The following is a 23,302-nucleotide window of genomic DNA, read 5'->3' on the forward strand; positions in this document are numbered from 1 at the left end:
AATCAACGTGATACATCATATTAACAAATTGAAGGAGAAAAACCATATGATCATCTCAATAGATGCAGAGAAAGCTTTCGACAAAATTCAACACCCATTTATGATAAAAGCCCTGCAGAAAGTAGGCATAGAGGGAACTTTCCTCAACATAATAAAGGCCATATATGACAAACCCACAGCCAACATTGTCCTCAATGGTAAAAAACTGAAATCATTTCCACTAAGATCAGGAACAAGACAAGGTTGCCCACTCTCACCACTATTATTCAACATAGTTCTGGAAGTTTTAGCCACAGCCATCAGAGAAGAAAAAGAAATAAAAGGAATCCAAATCTGAAAAGAAGAAGTAAAGCTGTCACTGTTTGCAGATGACATGATACTATACATAGAGAATCCTAAAGATGCTACCAGAAAACTACTAGAGCTAATCAACGAATTTGGTAAAGTAGCAGGATACAAAATTAATGCACAGAAGTCTCTTGCATTCCTATACACTAATGATGAAAAATCTGAAAGTGAAATTAAGAAAACACTCCCGTTTACCATTGCAACAAAAAGAATAAAATATCTAGGAATAAACCTACCTAAGGAGACAAAAGACCTGTATGCAGAAAATTATAAGACACTGATGAAAGAAATTAAAGATGATACAAATAGATGGAGAGATATACCACGTTCTTGGATTGGAAGAATAAACATTGTGAAAATGACTCTACTACCCAAAGCAATCTACAGATTCAATGCAATCCCTATCAAACTACCACTGGCATTTTTCACAGAACTAGAACAAAAAGTTTCACAATTTGTATGGAAACACAAAAGACCCCAAATAGCCAAAGCAATCTTGAGAAAGAAAAACGGAGCTGGAGAAATCAGGCTCCCTGACTCCAGACTATATTACAAAGCTACAGTAATCAAGATAGTTTGGTACTGGCACAAAAACAGAAACATAGATCAATGGAACAGGATAGAAAGCCCAGAGATAAACCCACGCACATATGGTCACCTTATCTTTGATAAAGGACGCAAGCATATACAGTGGAGAAAAGACAACCTCTTCAATAAGTGATGCTGGGAATACTGGACAGCTACATGTAAAAGTATGAAATTAGAACACTCCTTGACACCATACACAAAAATAAACTCAAAATGGATTAAAGACGTAAGTGTAAGGCCAGACACTATCAAACTCTTAGAGGAAAACATAGGCAGAACACTCTATGACATAAATCACAGCAAGATCCTTTTTGACCCAGCTTCTAGAGAAATGGAAATAAAAACACAAATAAACAAATGGGACCTCATGAAACTTAAAAAGCTTTTGCAAAGCAAAGGAAACCATAAACAAGACCAAAAGACAACCCTCAGAATGGGAGAAAATATTTGCAAATGAAGCAACTGACAAAGGATTAATCTCCAAGATTTACAAGCAGCTCATGCAGCTCAATAACAAAAAAACAAACAACCCAATCCAAAAATGGGCAGAACACCTAAATAGACATTTCTCCAAAGAAGATATACAGATTGCCAACAGACACATGAAAGAATGCTCAACATCATTAATCATTAGAGAAATACAAATCAAAACTACAATGAGATATCATCTCACACCGGTCAGAATGGCCATCATCAAAAAATCTAGAAACAATAAATGCTGGAGAGGGTGTGGAGGAAAGGGAACACTCTTGCACTGTTGGTGGGAATGTAAATTGATACAGCCACTATGGAAAACAGTATGGAGGTTCCTTAAAAAGCTAAAAATAGAACTACCATACGACCCAGCAATCCCACTACTGGGCATATACCCTGAGAAAACCATAATTCAGAAAGAGTCATGTACCAAAATGTTCACTGCAGCTCTATTTACAATAGCCAGGACATGGAAGCAACCTACGTGCCCATCATCGGATGAATGGATAAAGAAGATGTGGCACATATATACAATGGAATATTACTCAGCCATAAAAAGAAATGAAATGGAGGTATTTGTAATGAGCTGGATGGAGTTAGAGTCTGTCATACAGAGTGAAGTAAGTCAGAAAGAGGAAAACAAATACAGTATGCTAACACATATATATATGGAATCTAAGAAAAAAAAAAAAAGGCCATGAAGAACCTAGTGGCAAGACAGGAATAAAGACACAGACCTACTAGAGAATGGACTTGAGGATATGGGGAGGGGGAGGGGTAAGATGTGACAGGGTAAGAGAGTGGCATGGACATATATACACTACCAAATGTAAAATAGATAGCTAGTGGGAAGCAGCCACATAGCACCGGGAGATGAGCTCGGTGCTTTGTGACCACCTAGAGGGGTGGGATAGGGAGGGTGGGAGGGAGGGAGACGCAAGAGGGAAGAGATATGGGAACATATGTATATGTATAACTGATTCGCTTTGTTATAAAGCAGAAACTAACACACCATTGTAAAGCAATTATACTCCAATAAAGATGTTTAAAAAACAAAACAAACAAAACAAACAAACAAACAAAAAGAAGCTAAATAGCATTAACCTTTTAAGCTAAAGACTGGGAGTTAAAACTTCCCTTAATGGTATGCCACAATTAGATACATCAACATAATTTATTACTATTTTATCAATAATTCTGAGATAATTATAATAATCATAAATTAATGAATTAGAAAACAGCACACAGAATAAATGTATTCAAACATTGACTCTTTGACAAAACAAGATAAATCCCACTAATATAATCAGGGAGAAGAAAATAAGAATGCACAAATACTTAACATAAAATATGAGAACAGAGAAAAAAATCTCAGGTGCAAAGGAAATTATAACAATTATAAGAGAATTCTTTGCCTAAATCTATGTAAATAAATTAGAAACTCTCCATGAAAAGCATTATTTTTCTAGGAAAATACAAATAACCAAAACTGCCCCTAGAATAGATAGAAAACCTAAACTAACAAAGAAGAAATATAAGTTGTATAATAAAAATATTCTTTGTAACTGTAAAACAACAATAACAATTATGTCCAGATAGGTTTAAGGAAATTCTATCAAACTTAAAGGAACAGTTAACTGCAGTATTATTCAAATTGTTCTAGAACACAGGGAAAGGACTTTGAGAAATGTTTATAACAAAACATTTAAAAGTATAAAAGCTAGAAAATTACAAATGCATCTTACCTATGAATATTAAAGCAAAAATACTGTGTAAAATATTAGCAAACAGAGTTCAGCAACACACTAAAAATAATACATAATGATTAACTGTAGTTTATTCCAATAATATTGACCTAAAGAATCTACTAGCATAATTCACCAAAGCAATATACCAAATGAGAATATTATGATCCTTTCTCCCCAGCGACGTTGAAAAACCATTTAATAAAATGTAGTAATTATTCCTGGTAAATTTTCTTAATATAAGAATAAATGGACACTTCCTTGATAGGATTGAAAGCAAATTTATTTCAAACTAGAAGCTTATAGTTTGCTTAGTGGAAAAACACAAAAAGCCTTCCCATTAAAATTAGGAATAAGATGAATGTAAAATTATTAAATATTTTTTGAAAGTACCAGTCAATGCATTCAGTCAAAAAAAATGTGAGGTATTAACAACTGGAAATGAGGAGATTTAATTACATTACTACTAGATGATGTATATCTAGCACATATATAATAATTCAAAAATTAGAAACAATAGGTAGGTAGTTTCAAAATTAATACACAAAACTTAACTTTCTTCTACAAAACAAATTAGAAAATAATACCTAACAATACAACTTAGAAAACATGTGGGAAAAAGATTTTAAACTATATTAAGGGAGATAAAGGAAAACCAGAATGGAATAAACAGTGAGACATACCTTGTCTTTGGATAGGTAGATGCAATATTGTAAAGATGTCACCCTTCCTTAAATTAATCTATAAATGTAATGTGATCACAATAAAGTTACCAATGTTAATTTTGGGGCAACTAGAAAAGCTTTTAAAAAATTCCATATAGAAATACAATAAGGCAAAAATAGCCAAGAAATTGGAGAATTAAAGAAAAAGAAAAAAGTTATGATGGGAAACTAAGTCATCATAACAAAACTTACAGTTTTAAAGCTATAGTAATAAAGGGTTTCATGCCATTATATGAATAGACAAGGTAATAGAATAGAATTCAAAATCAGACCTAGGAGTCTCGTATATAACAATTGTGGCTTTTCCAATCAGTAGAAAAAATAATAATTTACTTACTAATCTTGTTGGCACACTTGGCTAGACGTTAACAGAACTAGATTGGGAGCTTACTTCTTGCATCAAAATGGATTCCTGGGCTTCCCTGGTGGCGCAGTGGTTGAGAATCTGCCTGCCAATGAGCCCTGGTCTGGGAAGATCCCACATGCCGCGGAGCAACTAGGCCCGTGAGCCACAACTACTGAGCCTGCACATCTGGAGCTTGTGCTCTGCAACAAGAGAGGCCACGACAGTGAGAGGCCCGCGCACCGCGATGAAGAGCGGCCCCCGCTCGCCGCAACTGGAGAAAGCCCTCGCACAGAAACGAAGACCCAACACAGCCAAAAATAAATAAATAAATAAATAAATAAATAAAAATAAAATTTTTAAAAATGGATTCCTGATGAATAAAAATTGTCACAAAAAAATACAACTTGAAAAGTGTAAGAGAAACATGAGAATTTCAAAACCCAGAAGTCATAGAAAAACAGTAGATATACTGATTACATAAAAATTAAAAATTTCTAAATGACAAAGATAAAAGGTAAATGACAAACTAAGAAAAAAAGTATGCAACGTATACGACATAGTAAGCCAATCTCCTGAATATACAGAGAGCATTTACAGACCAAGAAGAAAACAAAAAGTACAACCGACAACAAAATGGGCAAAGTATTTTATCAAACAGTTCACATAAAAAAGTCAGTAAATATACCTGTTGTTCATTTGTATGTTTTCTTTAGAGAAATGTCTATTCAAGTTCTTAGCCCATTTTTAAATCTGGTTATTAGTTTTTTTGCTTTTCTTTATATATTTTAGAGATTAACCCCTTATCAAATATATGTTTTACAAATATTTTTCCCATTCTATAGGCTGCCTTTTCACTATCTTGATTTCTTCCTTTGCGTGCAGATGCTTTTTAGTTTGATGTATTCCCACTTGTCTCTTTTTGCTTTTGTTGCCTGAGCTTTTGGTGTCATATCCATGATATCATTGCCAAGAACAATGTCATGAAGCTTTCCCCCTTGTTTATTTCTAGCAGTATTACAGTTTTAGGTCTTAAGTTTGTCTTTAATCTGTTTTGAGTTGATTGTTTTGTATAAGGTTCCAATTTCATTCTTTTGCATGTTGACATCCAATTTTCTCAACAACATTTTTACAGACTGTCTTTCCCCCATTGTGTATTCTTGGCACTCTTGTCAAATATCAGTTGACATATATGCCTGGATTTATTTCTGGGCTCTCTATTCTGTTCCATAGGCCTATATGTGTGTGTTTATGCTAGTACCATACTGTTTTGGCTACAGGAGCTTTGTAATATATTTTGAAATCAGAATGTGTAATGCCTCCAGCTTTGTTCTTCTTTCTCAAGATTGATATGGCTATTTGTAGCCTTTTGTGGTTCCATCTGAATTTAGAGTTGTTTTTTATTTCTGTAAAAAAATGCCACTGGAATTTTGATATGGATTGCATTGTTAACATCAGTAATCTTCAGGGAAATGTAAATCAAAGCCACAGTGAGACATCATCTTGCACCTGTTAGGATGGCTATTATCCAAAAAATAAAAGACAAGTTTTGGCAAAGATATAGAGAAATTGGAATTGAACTGAAATGTAAGTATAAATACAGACCAGATTTTGAAGACATAATATTAAAAAAAATGTAAAATACTGTGATTATATTTGGATTAAATAAAATATATTTTGAAATCAATTTCACTCCCCCCCCACCCCCACCCCTTTTTTTTTTTTACTGGATGAATTCTATTTATTTATTTATTTATTATTTATTTATTTATTTGGCTGCGTCGGGTCTCAATTGTGGCACGCAGGATCTTTGTTGAGGCACGTGGGCTTCTCTCCAGTTGTGGCATGTGGGTTCTCTCTCTAGTTGTGGCGCAGGGGCTCCAGGGCACGTGGGCTCTGTAGTTGTGGCACGTGGGCTATAGGGCACATGGGCTCTGTAGTTTGCAGTACGTGGGCTCTCTCATTGAGGCACGTGAGCTCAGTAGTTGTGGCGCGCGGGCTTAGTTGCCCTGTGGCATGTGGGATCTTAGTTCCCCTACCAGGGATCAAACCCACGTCCCCTGCACTGGAAGGCGGATTCTTTACCACTGGACCACCAGGGAAGTCCCTTTTTTACCTTTTTAAATGTGACTACTAGAAAATTTTAAATTATATACAAGGCTCATGTTATATTTCTGTTGGAACACACTGTTCTAATACCATGATTCTTCTCATTGAAATCAAGTGTGGCAAAGTAAGTTTGCCAATGTTTGAATCCCCAAAACTAAGCTCAGCGGACCAGAAGAAGAGACACCATATAAATCTCGTGGTTCACGAAGACGAGGCACCCATCTCCCTAGCTGATATTCCAATAGTATCTGTGTAGTCCGGGGGAAAAATGGGTCACTAATAGAGTCAGCTGTAAAAGGATTCAAACACAATCATGAGTGATAAGAAGGAAAACCCCAATTCCTATAATTTTTTTACATAGTTTATTTTTTTTCCAATAACATTAATTTATGAATACTTGTGGATATTGTTATAAATATGTTATACTTCATGGCATTTAAAAAAATAAAAGTACTAATGAAATTTTGTAATAATTAGTTTTCACAACAGCTAGAAAATAGTTGTTGACCTCATATACTATAAATTTATGCTAAATTCTCACTGTTACCCCAAAGACATTTGTTTCTTGCAGCTTTTCTAGCAAACTGTCTACTGCTGAGCCTTCTTAAACTTAATCACACTGAGGCAACATTTGTCTAATGCGTTAAATGACACTCACTGACCATAATTCCTCACCACCTACTGGAACTATATTCTCAGAGGTTGCTAGTGAACTCTCGGTTACAACTTCTCAGTTCTCATTCTAGGGCCACTGTCTGACACAACACCAGGAACATAATTTGCATAGAATACAATGGGGTTGCCCCAAGTAGGTAATGCAGTGGCCCTCTTTCAATGGGATAATTGTGGGGCATCAATTTGATGTTGATAATCATCCCTCCTTAAGCTCATTTCCCTTGTTTTTTATGATGCTACACTTCCTAGTTTTCTTTCTATCTTTCACATACTTGGTTCTCCATTTTGTCTCACTGACTCCTCTTGCTCTTTCACCTCTGAAATGTGGCTTTTTAGCTAGATTTAATTCTTGGTTATTTTTTGTACAATAGCAGATATAGCAACTGGACTAAGAGTCAGACAAACTGAGTTCTATTCTACCACTTTGTTTCTATATGATTTTGGTTGGCCAATGCAGCCTCTTTGAACATAAATCTTACTATATGTAAATAAGGGGTAATATTACCTTCCCTTGCTACTTCTCAGGATTCTTATATAGATCCATTTATCCAACAGTTATTAATCATCTAGTATTCCATTATGTGAATAGAGCACATTTTGTCTAATTTACAGTATGACTCAAAAATGGCAAGGTAGCTATTTATGAGTTGGAAAATAAAATTAGATCCATACCTCTTACTATTTGTAAGTCATAGAGAAATTAAATACCAAAATTCAAACAAGTAGATAAAAGTACTTAAAGGAAATTTAGATGATTATATTCATGACCTCGGTGTAGGGAAGGTCTTTGTAGCTTAAACAGATATAAAAATAAAGAGCCACAAATGAATAATGATAAACTTAACATCAAAATAATTCTAAACAACAGAAGCAACAAAAACAAAGTTAATAATGGATTACTATGAATGGGCAGTTCATAACAAGGTGGAATATAAACAGTCAAGCATATGAAATAATTCTCAATTTCTGTAGCAATCAAGGAAATGTTACTTAAAATAGTGAGGTACCTTCTTTCTTCCAACAGACAGGCAAAATTTTAAAGACAAAAAAGTGGGCGAAGAAGTCTGCACAATACTACTATAAACTTTCTATGAATATGGGTATAGGTATGTGTATAAATGCAAAGAAAAAGGTCTAGAAGGATACATACCAAACTGAGAACAGTTGTTATCTCAAAAAGGAAGATTTGTTATAGGATGGCGGTGAAAATTATCAAAAAAAAAAAAGGATAAAAACCTTATCTTCAATTTCAGAATATCTTCAGATAGATATGTGAATATTTAGAAGAAATATTTTCATGTGTCTTTGAAAGTACTCTAAATGTATAAAATTTAAAAAATCAAGTATACATCAAAATGGCCATATACATATACATTCGCAAATGAATGACTTTATTAAGGAAACTCTTCACACAGGCATACTTCATTTAAATAAAGATGTACTTCCAAAACATTGTGTCCATAAAAATTTGAATCATACTGTAAATGCATTTAAAGAGCTAATTATTTAAAGAAATGTCAAGGTAAATTCTTATGTTAAGTGAAGTCCTTTATAATGACCACTTTCATTTAGTTTAATTAAAAATCAAACCTTAAACAAACCTTAAAAGTTTGAACTTTATGGGAGGGTCAAGAAGACAGAGTAGGAGGACGTGGAGCTCACCTTCCTCAACAAATACATTAACAACAACAACAAAAAATCTACATGTGGCACAATTCTCAGAGAAAACTAACTGGAAACTGGCAGAAGATCTCCTATACAACTAAAGCTGCAAGAAAGATCTCCATGTAACTGGGTAGGACAGGAAAAAAAGGCATCAGGTCAGGACCTGTGCCTCTGAGAGGGATCTATAAGGAAGAGAAGGTCCATATGGGCAGACCCTTACTCTGGGGAGGGAGCAGACAGACTCACAATCTGGGCACAATGTCCTGGGGTCCTGCACAAAGGAGACAAGCCCTCTCGCCTGGGGAAATCCACTGAGACAGAGAGAAGGGCTGGAGAAGCCTAGACTCTACTTGTGAGGAGTGCACGTGAGCTGGCTTGCTAATAATCAAGGTGGAGAGAGCCTTGCACTGGCAGCTGCTGCCTTCCTGCACTTCCCAATTGGAAGGGGTGAACGCCCCGTCTCTGCTCAAACCACACCACAGCCTGGTGCGAGATCAGGGCAAAGATTTGGTCTAACTGCACAGAATCAGTCCAGGGTGCATGCGGTGTGACCCAGGCATAGCTGTGGTGACCACTGTCAGCACACACACAAGGCAGTGACACAATAACGTGCAGCAGCTATGTGCTGAATCTTGGGCAGACAGGTCCTGGTGAGGAGTGTGAAGCAATCTGTTCCCCAGTGAGAGCGTGCTGGCTCCGCCCACTCCACGCTGCAGCTCAGCACCAGATACGTGGCAGACAGATCCAGGGAGAAGTGTGCCACAGAGGCAGCCCAGACCCCAGGCAGCAGCACAGCCACCTCAATTTCTGCAGCCACAATGCCCGCATCCTCAGCCCCAGCCTACTCTACACCACAGCCTTGTACTAGACCTGGGACAAACACAATGGAGAAAGGGATACGACCTTGGGCTGCATCTGAGAGGAACCGCAGAGACCTACACAGGCAGTGCATAGGTTTGCTGTGACCACAAGAGCCTCACTTCCTTCAGCAATCACCTCCTTTGGGGAAGGGCACGCACTCAAGGGCAATGGAACCTTACTGAACCCAACCCTCAGAACTTCTACTCCAAAACCAGGGAGCAGACCCAGAATCCAACGAGGCAATGACAACCACGGAGAAAGAGGAAACCCCACCTCACATCAAGCACAGACTCCAGACACTACAAAACAAATCACACCCCTTATCAAGGGGATAATGGCCAGCAAACTCTGAAGAAAGACGTGGCTGGTATCCATACCAAAACCAGCTCTCACACCAAAAATACTGAACTCACACAGTCTACACAAGGATGCTCCCACATAAAAACACCCCTTCAGGACCACAGTAGATAACTGTTTCTCCTAAATTCATAGAGACAGAGAAAGTTAAGTAAAATGAAAAAGCAGAGGAACTACTCCCAATTAAAAAAACAAGAGAACTCCCCTGAAAGAACAACTAATGAAACAGACCTCACTGGTCTTCTAAGCCCCAACTTCAAAAAGGAAGTAATAAAAATGCTAAAGGAATTAAGAAAGATTATCAATAGAAATGCAGATCATTGTAATAAGGAACTAGACTATAAAAATGAAACAGTCAAAATTAGCTAATTCAATTGCCAAGTAAAAAACCAATCTAGAAGCAATGAATAGCAGACTAAGTGCTGCAGAAGAATAAATAAGTGATCTGGAAGACAGAATAATGGAAATCACCCAATCAGAATAGCAGACAGAAAGACAACAAAATGAAAGCAACACATGAGGTTTACAGGATAATATAAAGAGTGCCAACCTACGCATAATAGGGGTTCCAGAAGGAGAAGAGAGAGAAAAGGGGATTGAAAATGTACTTGAAGAAATTATGGCTGAACACTTCCTAAAATCTAAAGAAGGAAACCGATATCCAGGTACAGGAAGCACAGAGGGTCCCAAACAAGATGAACAGAAACAGACCCACACCAAGACATTATCAGAATTAAAATGGCAAAAGTTAAAGATAAAGAGAGGATTCTAAAGGCAGGAAGAGAAAAACAGAGTCAGTTACAAGGGAACTCCCATAAGGCTATCAGCTGATTTCTCTGCAGAAACTGTGCAGATCAGAAGGGAGTGGCATGATATATTCAAAGTCCTGAAAGGGAAAACCCTGCAACCTGGGATACTCTACCCAGCAAGATTATCATTTAGAATAGGAGGAGAGATAAAGAATGTCTCAGACAAGCAAAAACTGAAAGAATACAGAAATATTAAACCTAACCTAAAAGAAATATTGAAAGGTCTTCTCTAAATAGAAAAGAAGCAAGTATCTATAGGAAAGGCAAATATATGAAAGGATTGAAGATCACTTAAATAAGTCAGTACATAAATTTTTAAAAATCCAAAAAAATTGTAAGTGATTATAACTACTATTAATGGTAAAAGGATAAGCATGAGGATGTAAAATAGGACATCAAAATCACAAAATGTAGGGGAGGGGAGTATAAAAATGAAGATCTTTTAGAATGTGTTTAAACTTGTATGACTATCAGTTAAAAGCAAGTAGATATAGTTATGGGTTAACATACTTGAAAACCAGGGTAACCACACATCAAAAAGATACAATAGATTCACAGAAACCAAAAAGAAAGGAACTCAAGCATAATACAAAAGAAAACCATTAAACCACAAAAGGGAAAACAAAAAGAAGAAGAAATGAACAAGAAAGAACTACAGAAACAACTAGAAAACAAGGTTTAAAATGGCAATTAAGTGCAGCTCTATTTACAACAGCCAGGACATGGAAGCAACCTAAGTGTCCATCGACAGATGAATGGATAAAGAAGATGTGGCACATATATACAATGGAATATTACTCAGCCATAAAAAGAAACGAAATTGAGTTATTTGCAGTGAGGTGGATGGACCTTGAGTCTGTCATACAGAGTGAAGTAAGTCTGAAAGAGAAAAACAAATACTGTATGCTAACACATATATATGGAATCTAAAAAAAAAAAGGGTTCTGAAGAACCTAGGTGCAGGACAGGAATAAAGACACAGATGTAGAGAATAGGCTTGAGGACATGGGGAGTGGGAAGGGTAAGCTGGGACAAAGTGAGAAAGTGGCATGGACATATATACACTACCAAATGTAAAACAGATAGCTAGTGGGAAGCAGCCACATAGCACAGGGAGATCAGCTTAGTGCTTTGTGACCACCTAGAGGGGTGGGATAGGGAGGGTGGGAGGGAGACGCAAGAGGGAGGAGATATGGGGATATACGTATATGTATAGCTGATTCACTTTGTTATAAAGCAGAAACTAACACACCATTGTAAAGCAATTATACTCCAATAAAGATGTTAAAATAAATAAAAAATAAAATAAAATAGAAGAAAAATAAATAAAATGGCAATAAGTACATACCTATCAATAATTACTTTAAATGTCAGTGGACTAAATCCTCAAATCAAAAGAGTGACAGACTGGATTAAAAAGCAAACACCAACAGTATGCTGCCTACAGGAGACTCACTTTAGGGCAAAAGACACACACAGATTGAAAGTGAGGCAATGGAAAAGGATATTTCATGCAAATGGAAACAATAAGAAAGTAGGAATAGCAATACTCATATCAGACAAAAGAGACTTTAAACAAAGGCCATAAAGAAAGACAAAGAGTAGGCTTCCCTGGTGGTGCAGTGGTTGAGAGTCTGCCTGCCAATGCAGGGGACACGGGTTCAAGCCCTGGTCTGGGAAGATCCCACATGCCATGGAGCGACTAGGCCCGTGAGCCAGCGTATCTGGAGCCTGTGCTCCTCAACAAGAGAGGCCGCGATAGTGAGAGGCCCGCGTACCGCGATGAAGAGTGGCCCCCACTTGCCGCAACTAGAGAAAGCCCTCGCACAGAAACGAAGACCCAACACAGCCATAAATAACTAACTAACTAAATAAATAAAATTTAAAAAAAAAAAGAAAGACAAAGAAGGACAGTATATAATGATAAAGGGAGCAATACAAGAAGAGGATATTATACTCATTTACATATATGCCCCCAATATAGGAACACCTAAATATATAAAACAAATACTAGCAGACATAAAGAGAGAGATTGACAGGAATACAATAATAGTAGGAACCTTTAACACCCCACTGACATCAATGAACAGATCTTCCAGACAGAAAATCAGTAAGGCAACAGAGGTCCCAAATGACACAACCAGTTGGACTTGATACCTACAGGACACTACATCAAGCCCCCCACCCCTGAATACACATTCTTTTCAAGCGCACATGGAACGTTCTCTAGGATAGACCACATATTAGGTTACAAAACAAGTCTCAACAAATTTAAGAGGATAGAAATTATCTCAAGCATCTTTTCTGACCACAATGGTATGATACTAGAAATCAACCACAGAAAGAAAAATGGGAGAAGAATGAACACATGGAGACTAAGCAACATGCTACTGAAAAAACCAATGGGTAAGTGATGAAATCAAAGAAGAAATTGGAAAATACCTGAGCACAAAGGAAAATGAAAACACAAACTTACAAAATCTATGGGATACAGCAAAAGCAGTTCTAAGACAGAAGTTCATAGTGATATAGGCTTTCCTCAAGAAGGAAAAAAAAAAAAACTAAAAAAAACAACCTAACCTACCACCTAAAAGAATTAAAAAAAAAGAACAAGGAAAAAACCAATGTCAGCAAAAGGAAGGAAATAATAATGTTAAAAGAAGAAATAAATAAAATAGAGATCCAAAAAACAATAGAAAAGATAAAAAACCCAAGAGCTGGTTTTTTTGAAAAGATAAACAAATTGACACACCTCTAGCCAGGCCTGCCAAGAAGAAAAGAGTGAGAACCCAAATAAACAAAATAAGAAATGAAAGAGGAGAAATAACAACCAATATCGCAGAAATACAAAAAACTGTAAGAGAATACTATGAGGAATTATATGCCAACAAATAGTTCCTAGAAACACAGAGCCTGCCAAAACTGAGTCAAGAAGAAACAGATAACTTGAGCAGACCAATCACTACAAGTGAAATAGAATCGGAAAAAAAAAAACCTTCCTGCAAACAAAAGTCTAGGACCAGATGGCTTCACTGGAGAATTCTACGGAACATACAAAGAAGAACTTACACTGATCCTTCTCAAACTATTCCAAAAAACTGAAGACGAGGGAACACTTCCAAACTTATTCTATTAAGCTACCATCGCCCTGATACCAAAACCAAAAAGGGACTACAAAAAAAGAAAATTACAGGCCAATATCTTTGATGAATATAGATGCAAAAAATCCTTAACAAAATATTAGTAAGCCAAATACATAAAAAGGATCATACACTATGGTCAAGTTGGATTCATTCCAGGTTCGCAAGGATAGTTCAACATACAGAAATCAATCAATGTGATACACCACATTACCAAGAGGAAAGCCCAAAACCACATGATCATTTAAATAGGCACAGAAATGCACGGATCATCTAGACAGAAAATCAACAAGGAAACACAGGCCTTAAATGACACATTCACCAGATGGACTTAATTGATATTTATAGAACATTCCATCCAAAAGCAGCAGAATAGACTTCCTTCTTAAGTGCACCTGGAACATTCTCCAGGATAGATCACATGTTGGGCCACAAATCAAGCCTCAGTAAATTTAAGAAAATTGAAATCATATCAAGCAACCTTTCCAACCACAACGTTATGAGATTAGAAATCAGTTACAGGGAAAAAACTGTAAAAAACACAAACACATGGAGGCTAAACAATATGTTACTAAACGACCAATGGATCACAGAAGAAATCAAAAAGGAAATCAAAAAATACCTAGAGACAAATGACAATGAAAACACGATGATCCAAAACCTATGGGACGCAGCAAAAGCAGTTCTAAGAGGGAAGTTTACAGCAATAAAATCTTACCTCAGAAAACAATAAAAATCTCAAACAACCTAAATCTTACACCTAAAGCAACTAGAGAAAGAAGAACAAACAAAACTCAATGTTAGTAGAAGGAAAGAAATCATAAAGATCAGAGGAGAAATAATGAAATAGAGACAAAGAAAACAATAGAAAAGATCAATGAAACTGAAAGCTGGATCTTTGGAAAGATAAATAAAATTGATAAATCTTTAGCCAGACTCAAGAAAAAAAGGGAGAGGGTTCAAATCAATAAAATTAGAAATGAAAAAGTAGAAGTTACAATGGACACCACAGAAATACAAAGGAACATAAGAGACTACTACAAACAACTATAAGCCAATAAAATGGACAACGTAGAAGAAATGGACAAATTCTTAAACGGGTACAACCTTCCAAGACTGAACCAGGAAGAAACAGAAAATATGAACAAACCAATCAGAAGTACTGAAATTGAAACAGTGATTGAAAAACTTCCAACAAACAAAAGTCCAGGACAAGATGGCTTCAGAGGTGAATTCTATCAAACATTTAGAGAAGAGCTAACACCCATCCTTCTCAAACTCTTCCAGAAACTTGCAGAGGAAGGAACACTCCCAAGCATATTCTACATTAAAAGGATCATACACCACGATTTATCCCAGGGATGCAAGGATTCTTCAACATCTGCAAATCAATCAGTGTGATACACCACATTAACAAATTGAAGAATAAAAACCATATAATCATCTCAATAGATGCAGAAAAAGCATTTGACAAAATTCAACACCCATTTATGATAAAAACTCTCCAGAGGTGGGCATAGAGGGAACTTACCTCAACATAATAAAGGCCATATAAGACAAACCCACAGCTAACATCATTTTCAATGGGGAAAAGCTAAAAGCATTCCTTCTAATATCAGGAACAAGACAAGGATGTCCACTGTCACCACTTTCATTCAACATAGTTTTGGAAGTCCTAGCTACAGCAATAAAAGAAGAGAAAGAAATAAAAGGAATCGAAATTGGAAAAGAAGAAGTTAAATTACCACTGTTTGCAGATGACATATTATACACAGAAAATCCTATAGATGATACCAGAAAAGTACTAGAGCTCATCAATGAATTAGGTAAAGTTGCAGGATACAAAACTAATACACGGAAATCTCTTGCATTCCTATACACTAACAACAAAAGATCAGAAAGAGAAATTAAGGAAACAATCCCATTCACCATTGCATCAAAAAATATAACCTACTAAGGAGACAAAAGACTTGTACTCCGAAAACTATAAGACACTGATGCAAGAAATCGAAGATGATACAAACAGATGGAAAGATATACCATGTTCCTGGATCGGAAGAATCAATATTGTCAAAATGACTATACTACCCAAGGCAATCTACAGATTCAGTGCAATCCTTATCAAATTACCGATGGCATTTTTCACAGAACTAGAACAAAAAATTTAAAATCTGTATGGAAACACAAAAGACCCTGAATAGCCAAATCAATCCTGAGAAAGAAAAACAGAGCTGGAAGAATCAGACTCCCTGACTTCAGACTATACTACAAAACACTGTGGTACTGGCACAAAAATAAACACATAGATCAATGGAACAGGATAGAAAGCCCAGAAATAAACCCGCACCCCTATGGTCAATTAATCTATGACAAAGGAGGCAAGAATATACAATGGGGAAAAGACAGTCTCTTCAAAAAGTGGTGCTCAGAAAACTGGACAGCTACATGCAAAAGAATGAAATTAGAACATTCTCTAATACCATATACACACATAAAGTCAAAATGGATCAAAGACCTAAATGTAAGGCCAGACGCTAAAAAATTCCTAAAGGAAAACATAGGGAGAAGACTCTTTGATATAAATTGCAACAATTATGTTCTTTGATCCACCTCTTAGAGTAATGAAAATAAAGCAAAAATAAACAAATGGGATCTAATTAAACTTAAAAGTTTCTGCACAGCAAAGGAAACCATAACCAAAACGAACAGACCCACAGAATGGGAGAAAACATTTGCAAACGAAGTGACCAACAAGGGATTAATCTCAAATTATACAAATAAAAACAAAAACAAACAACCCAATCAAAAAATGGGCAGAAGATCTAAATAGACATTCCTCCAAAGGAGACATACAGATGGCCAACAGGCACATGAAAAGATGCTCAACATCACTAATTATCAGAGAAATGCAAATCAAAACTACAATGAGGTATCACCATACATCAGTCAGAATGGCCATCATCAACAAGTCTACAAACAATAAATGTTGGAGAGGGTGTGGAGAAAAGGGAACCCTCCTGCACTGTTGGTGGGAATGTAAATTGGTACAGCCACTATGGAGAACAGTATGGAGGTTCCTTAAAAAACTAAAAATAGAACTACAGTGATCCAGCAATCCCACTTCTGGGCACATATCCAGAGAAAACCATAACTGAAAAGCTACATGCACCCCAATGTTCAGCACTATTTACAACAGCCAAGACATGGAAGCAACCTAACTGTCCATTGACAGAGGAATGGATAAAGAAGATGTGGTACATATATACAATGGAATATTACTCAGCCATAAAAATAATGAAATAATGCCATTTGTAGCAACACGGATGAACCTAGAGCTTATCATACTAATAAGTCAGACAGAGAAAGACAAATATCATATGAAATCACTCATATGTGGAATCTAATTTTAAAAAATGATACAAATGAACTTATTTGCAAAACAGAAACCGACTTAATAGATTTTGAAAACAAACTTACGGTTACCAAAGGGGAAACGTTGGGCAGGGAGGAATAAATCAGGAGCTTGGGATTACATACAGATACCACTATATATAAGATAGATAACCAGCAAGGACCTACTGTATAGCACAGGGAACTCTACTCAGTATTCTGTGATAACCTATATGAGGAAAGAATCTGAAAAAGAATAAACATATGTATATGTATAACTGAATCACTTTGCTGTACACCTGCAACTAAAACAACATTGTGAATCAACTACACGCCAATAAAATTTTAAAACCAACAAACAAACAAAAAACAACCCAGTCAAAAAATGAGCAGAAGACTTATTTAGATATTCTTCCAGAGAAGACATAGAGATGACCAACAGGCCCATGAAAAGATGTTCAACACCGCTAATTATTAGAGAAATGTAAATCAAAAGCACCATGAGGTATCACTCAAACAGGTCAGAAAGACTATCATCAAAAAGTCTACAAATAATAAAGCTGGAGAGGGTGTGGAGAGAAGGGAACCCTCCTACACTGTTGGTGGGAACGTGAATTGGTGCAGCCACTATGGAAAACAATATGGAGGTTCCTTAAAAAGCTAAAAGTAGAGCTACCATATGATCCAGCAATCCCATTCCTGGGTATATATCCAGAAATAACTAAAGCTCTAATTTAAAAAGATACATACACCCCAATGTTCATAGCAGCAGTATTTACAATAGCCAAGACATGGAAGCAACCCATGTGGCCATCAACAGATGACTGGCTTAAGAAGATGTGGTGTATATATATACATATATATATATATATATATATATATATATATATATATATATATAATGGAATATTACTCAGCCATAAAAAAGAATGAAATATTGCCATTTGCAACAACATAGATGGACCTCGAGAGTATTATACTTAGTGAAATAAGTTAGACAGAGGAAGACAAATATTATATCACTTATATATAGAATCTAAAAATGATACAAATGAATCTATATACAAAACAGAAACAGACTCACAGACACAGAAAACAAACGGTTATCAGAGGGGAAAGCAAGGGGGAGGGATAAATTAGGAGTATGGGATTAACAATCTACTATATATAAAATAGATAAGAACAAGGATTTACTGAATAGCACAGGGAATTATGTTATCTTGAAATAACCTATAATGGAAAATAATCTGAAAAAATATATATATACAACCGAGTCACTTTTCTGTATACCCAGAACTAACAGAATAGTGTAAATCACCTATACTTCAATTTAAAAAAAAGTTTGAAGTCCAAAATATTCTTATAAAAGTAAATACATATCTCCTTACCAATAACAGAATAATAATTCCCTATATTATTCACTGACTTTTTTTTTTCTAGCGCTCTCTCATTTTTCATCCACTTAAGGTACTATCAGAAAGAGAAGGGGGAATATATGAATAATCTCAAACCTGTTAAAAGTGCACACTGATGGATGTCTTCATTTACAAACTTCATAAAGGTATCCTCATCCTAAAACAAGAGAGTTTTAAATTATTTATCTTTTAAAAACCAGCGGTTTCCCAATCCAGAAATTTTTTACATCTACCTTAGTACTTAGAATTGAGTGTGTCTTTAATCTTTAATAAATGAAAAAATTCAAGGTTATTATTGGCTATTGGTCTCAAAGCACCCAACACTTCAAATATCCTGAAACAAAGTTTTCATCTTTCATTTCTCTTCTTCCACAAGGTAAGGTCATATTAATGATTATAGAGAAGGAACAGTTTAAAGATTCTTGGTAAACCTGGCAAAACAGGTTAAATTAGGACTAAAATTAACCAAAAAAAGAAGAAAAAAGAAACACAAAAAGCCATTGACGGGACTTCCCTGGTGGCTCAGCGGTGAAGAATCCGCCTGCCAATGCAGGGGACACTGTATTGAGCCCTGGTCCGGGAAGATCCCACATGCCGCGGAGCAACTAAGCCTGTGCGCCACAACTATTGAGCCTGCACTCCAGAGCCCGCGAGCCACAACTACTCAGCCCGAGTGCCACAACTACTGAAGCCCTCGCGCCTAGAGCCTGTGCTCCCCAACAAAGAGAAGCCACCGCGATGAGAAGCCGGCGCACCACAACGAAGAGTAGCCCCCGCTCGCCGCAACTAGAGAAAGCCCGCGCGCAGCAAGGAATGCAGCCAAAAATAAATAAATAAATAAATTTATAGGGGTGGGGGGAAAAAGAAAGCCATTGACTTAAAGGGTTATACATCATTTGGGGAGTTTATTTTGGGACCTTAACTTACATAGATAATTTATACTTTACTAAAATGTGAAGGAAATTTCTTAGAAATAAGTGCTGGGACCAGACAAAATATTTGTAACTACTGCATTTTGTTTCTCCCCTCCCCCCTTCTTCCTCCATGTACTTTCCTTTGTTACAACAGTGCCACATGAAACCTATGATGGTGACACACAGGAGGTTTAGAAATAGGTTTCACTATTATGATACACATTATAATGTAACATAGAATTAGTACACATAAGAAAATAAGTGGACATGAATTATAAAAATAAAACCCTAATAATTACTTATTACACACATTTTAATAAAACTCAGAAGAATCTCAGCCAAAATATTTTCTCAAAAAAACCCCAAAATTAATATAGATTCTCTTTCTAGATAGGGCATACTGCACACATTAATAGCTTTGCTTTCAATCAATTTATTTCCCAACTTCAGTGAAAAGTGATTTAAATATCCAACGGATTTTTACAGCCAACTGAATTTATAGTATTTTTACTGGGAATTTATATTTTATAACAAGTTTTATTTCTAAGTAGGATTAAGTTGAGAAAAACATACTGATTCATCTTTACTGATTGTTCTGTCTGAATAGTCTTCCTTTTCTGAATCCTCTGACATCTCTTCCAATATTTGGCTCGAAATTTCTTTTATTATGTAGGTAGGCTGTAAAACAATTTGTAAGGAACTTATTTGACAGTTTTCTTTTTAAGTACACATTAAATGTGTACCCCCAAATATATTCAATTTTATTTAATTAACAGTGACAACAGCCTTCTCTAAAAAGTAAATTAAGACACAGTTAATTAAACCTTTAATTTCAAAGATTTGAAGAAATTTTCCATTTTTATAAGATAGAGACAAGTCACAATAAGATAAATCACGTAAATAATTTAATTGAAAAAGGAATTTCCAGGGTACATAACCAAATCATTACATCCTAGATTTACAGTTAAATGCCACACAGCAATAGCGAGTTCAGAATGATTCTGAGGCATTGAAAAGATCATGCATCAGAGAAAAATTACAGTTACTTATTCAGGCAGTGAGTTGTAGCAATACAGTTAATTTTTTTTTTCGGCTTAATTTTCATTTGACCAAAAGTTCAAATGACAGAGGTTTTTTTCTCTATATTTTGGTTAATATTCTGTAGAATGTCTCTGTTCTAATATTCGATCATATTAGTCTTACTGGAATTTCAATAGTTATCAGAAGGTTGTATCGACAATGACCTCTCAAGTGGTAATTAAGACAATGAAATAATAGAAATTCCTTGTCAAGAGTCTACTGTTTTTGAGAGACCAAAGGAATTTACTAATTTCGAATCTACTAGTTTATGCTCCTCTCTACAAAAAGCGGGTTTTCGAGCGTGGACCACAAACAATAAAGCCCAAGCTCCATAGCGAATAACTTTACGAATGCCACAGAGAAGTCTGTCTTATGGGTGACACCTTCAGTAGTAAGAGACTGAAGTTTCCGTCTGGGGATCACAACTCCGAATTTGGAAAACTGGGCTGGCATAAATCTTGATTCTGTTTCCTTACTTGAGCGTTATGAGGCGCACCAACGTGCTGACCTGCTGCGGAGTAAAACCTGAGCTTCAGGAGCGGCACACACACAGATGGATCTAATAAGCGCTCCGTGCCTACCTTCCACGTCAGAAGCGAGAGAGGCCACAGCAGGCGCGGCCTCGCCCAGCGGCGCCGCGGCAGTCTCGGGGCAGGAACGATGACTTCCCTTCTTGGCGGGAAGGACGATGAAGCCACGATTCCTGGTGGCGAAGTCTTCCTCCCACACTCACTTCGCGACACGACAGTGGAGGGAGGGGCGCCTTTTCCGGGCGCGCTCGTTTCGCGCAGGGGCTTTCCCTCTCGGCACTTCACTGACCCGCCTCGGCCTCCTCACCCTCGCCTCGAGTCCCACGGCCAGGCCAGTAGTCCCTTCCGCGCGCCGGGAGCAGCCGTCCTGCCCGTGATACCTACAGCCCAGCGACTGGAAGGAACGCTACTGCTGCCGTTTAGCAGCCGCAGCCACGCCCTTCACCACGAAGCGCAGCACTCGTTACCAGGGCAACGGGCTCACCCTCGCGAGACCTCAGACGGGCCAGCTACGCGGGATTTCGGCTGAAGGAAAGGGAGATCCCGGAGGATGACGCGAACTAGCAGCAGAGGAGTGGGCGTCAAAGGGCATCCCGAGGGGCGGGAAGGTAGAGAGCAGGGGGCTGGCGGGAAATTTTAGGGGTGGAGGCAGGACAGCTAGCTATTTGTCCCTAAGGTTCTGCACATCGGTTGTTTGCCATGTTTGTCCCTTCGAGCAGACACTAGAGCAAACTGGTTAAGACTTTTGCTTTGTTGATCTTTAGTTGTATCCACAGCGAGTTGCGTTTTGCACAGTTGTGTGACTAATGATCTTTATTGGATTCGGAAAAAGAGACTTTTCTCTTTAAATATTTGATGGAAGAGTCATAGATTTTCTTGGGTGAGCTTGCAAGATTCTTATCAGCTCAGAGATTCTTTAAGTATAATAATCGTTAGCTAACGTATCAAGCACATCTTCGGGGACACTATGCAAATCACTTTACATGTATTGTCTCATCTAATTAAATATGATCTTCCCATAACAGATTTAGTCATTATTCCTGTACATCCCATCTTGATTTCCCCCTGGTCTGTAGCTTAGTGGATAATTTATTTGGAATAGTTTTCCAAGTAGAGCTAAAAAAAAAAGTCTTTAAGTGTTTGGTGCCTGCACGAGGCATTATGTGTCATGAGATTTGTAATACTGTAGAAATGGAGATAATGAAAAAGTAAAATAAAGGGCAAAGCAATAGCTTAAACATGAGGTTAATAGCCTCTGCTTAAATTTTGTTAGTTTCCGAAAAGTAACATGTTCTTTGAGGTCAGTGATTTAGAAAATTGGACCTTCCAGAAAAAGAAATAGAGCAGGTATTAGATCACACTTTCTTGAAAATTAATTACCCTTTATAATTGTACCTTGTTTTATGTAATACATATGTTACTAAAGGTGACATGCATAGAGAATTTTTATATATGGAATCTATTTTTCTGTTGGATTTTAGAGTCATGATTGCAAGCCATAGTGTCAGACACACAAGGTGAAACTCCAAGAAATGATCTAACCAGGTTACACAAATTAATGGCAGAGCTGGGACTTAAATCTCAAGATTTTTAGTCCAAATATTTACATGATCATATTTCAAGTAATCCTACAGAGAAAAATTATTTTAGTGCATAATAAAAATAGGAATTCAAAAAAACCTTTGAAAATTGTATTTATTCATTCTTTCATTAATTCAACAAATAATTATTCAATGCCTACTAATTGCCAGGGACTGTTCCCGGTGTAATAAAATGGACATTCCTTGTGGAGGTTATGTACTACTGAGAGAAGAAAGACCAATACTTGAAAAAAGCACTCAGGTGATGAAAATTGCTGTGGTGAGAAATAAGGGAAAAATAAAGAGCATAGGGAGTGCTCTGGTGGGTGGGCCTTGGTAGGGGTGGCTCTCTTGATGGAGTGTCCAGGAAAGTCTCTCTGACCAGGCTTTTGAGCAGAGACCTGAAGCAAGTAAAGGGATGAGCCACATGGATGCCTAGGGGAAGACCTTGGCAGGCAGGGGAAACAGCAAGTACAAAGGCTCTGAGAGAAAATCACGTTATGAATTATACTAGGCAGTACTGTTTAGTTGAAGCTTAGCTGGAGTCAGTACAT

At 36.8% G+C, this 23,302-nt stretch overlaps 1 protein-coding gene across 1 annotated transcript in view; it reads right to left on the reverse strand.

Annotated features, from left to right (window-relative positions):
• AGBL3 (AGBL carboxypeptidase 3) overlaps positions 1 to 21,882 on the reverse strand; it is a 133,076-nt gene extending 111,194 nt beyond the window's left edge. The window contains 3 exon segments of the mRNA XM_057550113.1: positions 18,741 to 18,801; positions 20,132 to 20,236; positions 21,220 to 21,882. Of these exon segments, the coding sequence (XP_057406096.1) occupies positions 18,741 to 18,801; positions 20,132 to 20,191 (121 nt within the window). The 5' untranslated portion in view covers positions 20,192 to 20,236; positions 21,220 to 21,882.
• Between the last annotated feature and the right edge of the window lie 1,420 nt (positions 21,883 to 23,302).

Source organism: Balaenoptera acutorostrata, chromosome 7 (genome assembly GCF_949987535.1).
Source record: "Balaenoptera acutorostrata chromosome 7, mBalAcu1.1, whole genome shotgun sequence".
NCBI lineage: Eukaryota > Metazoa > Chordata > Mammalia > Artiodactyla > Balaenopteridae > Balaenoptera > Balaenoptera acutorostrata.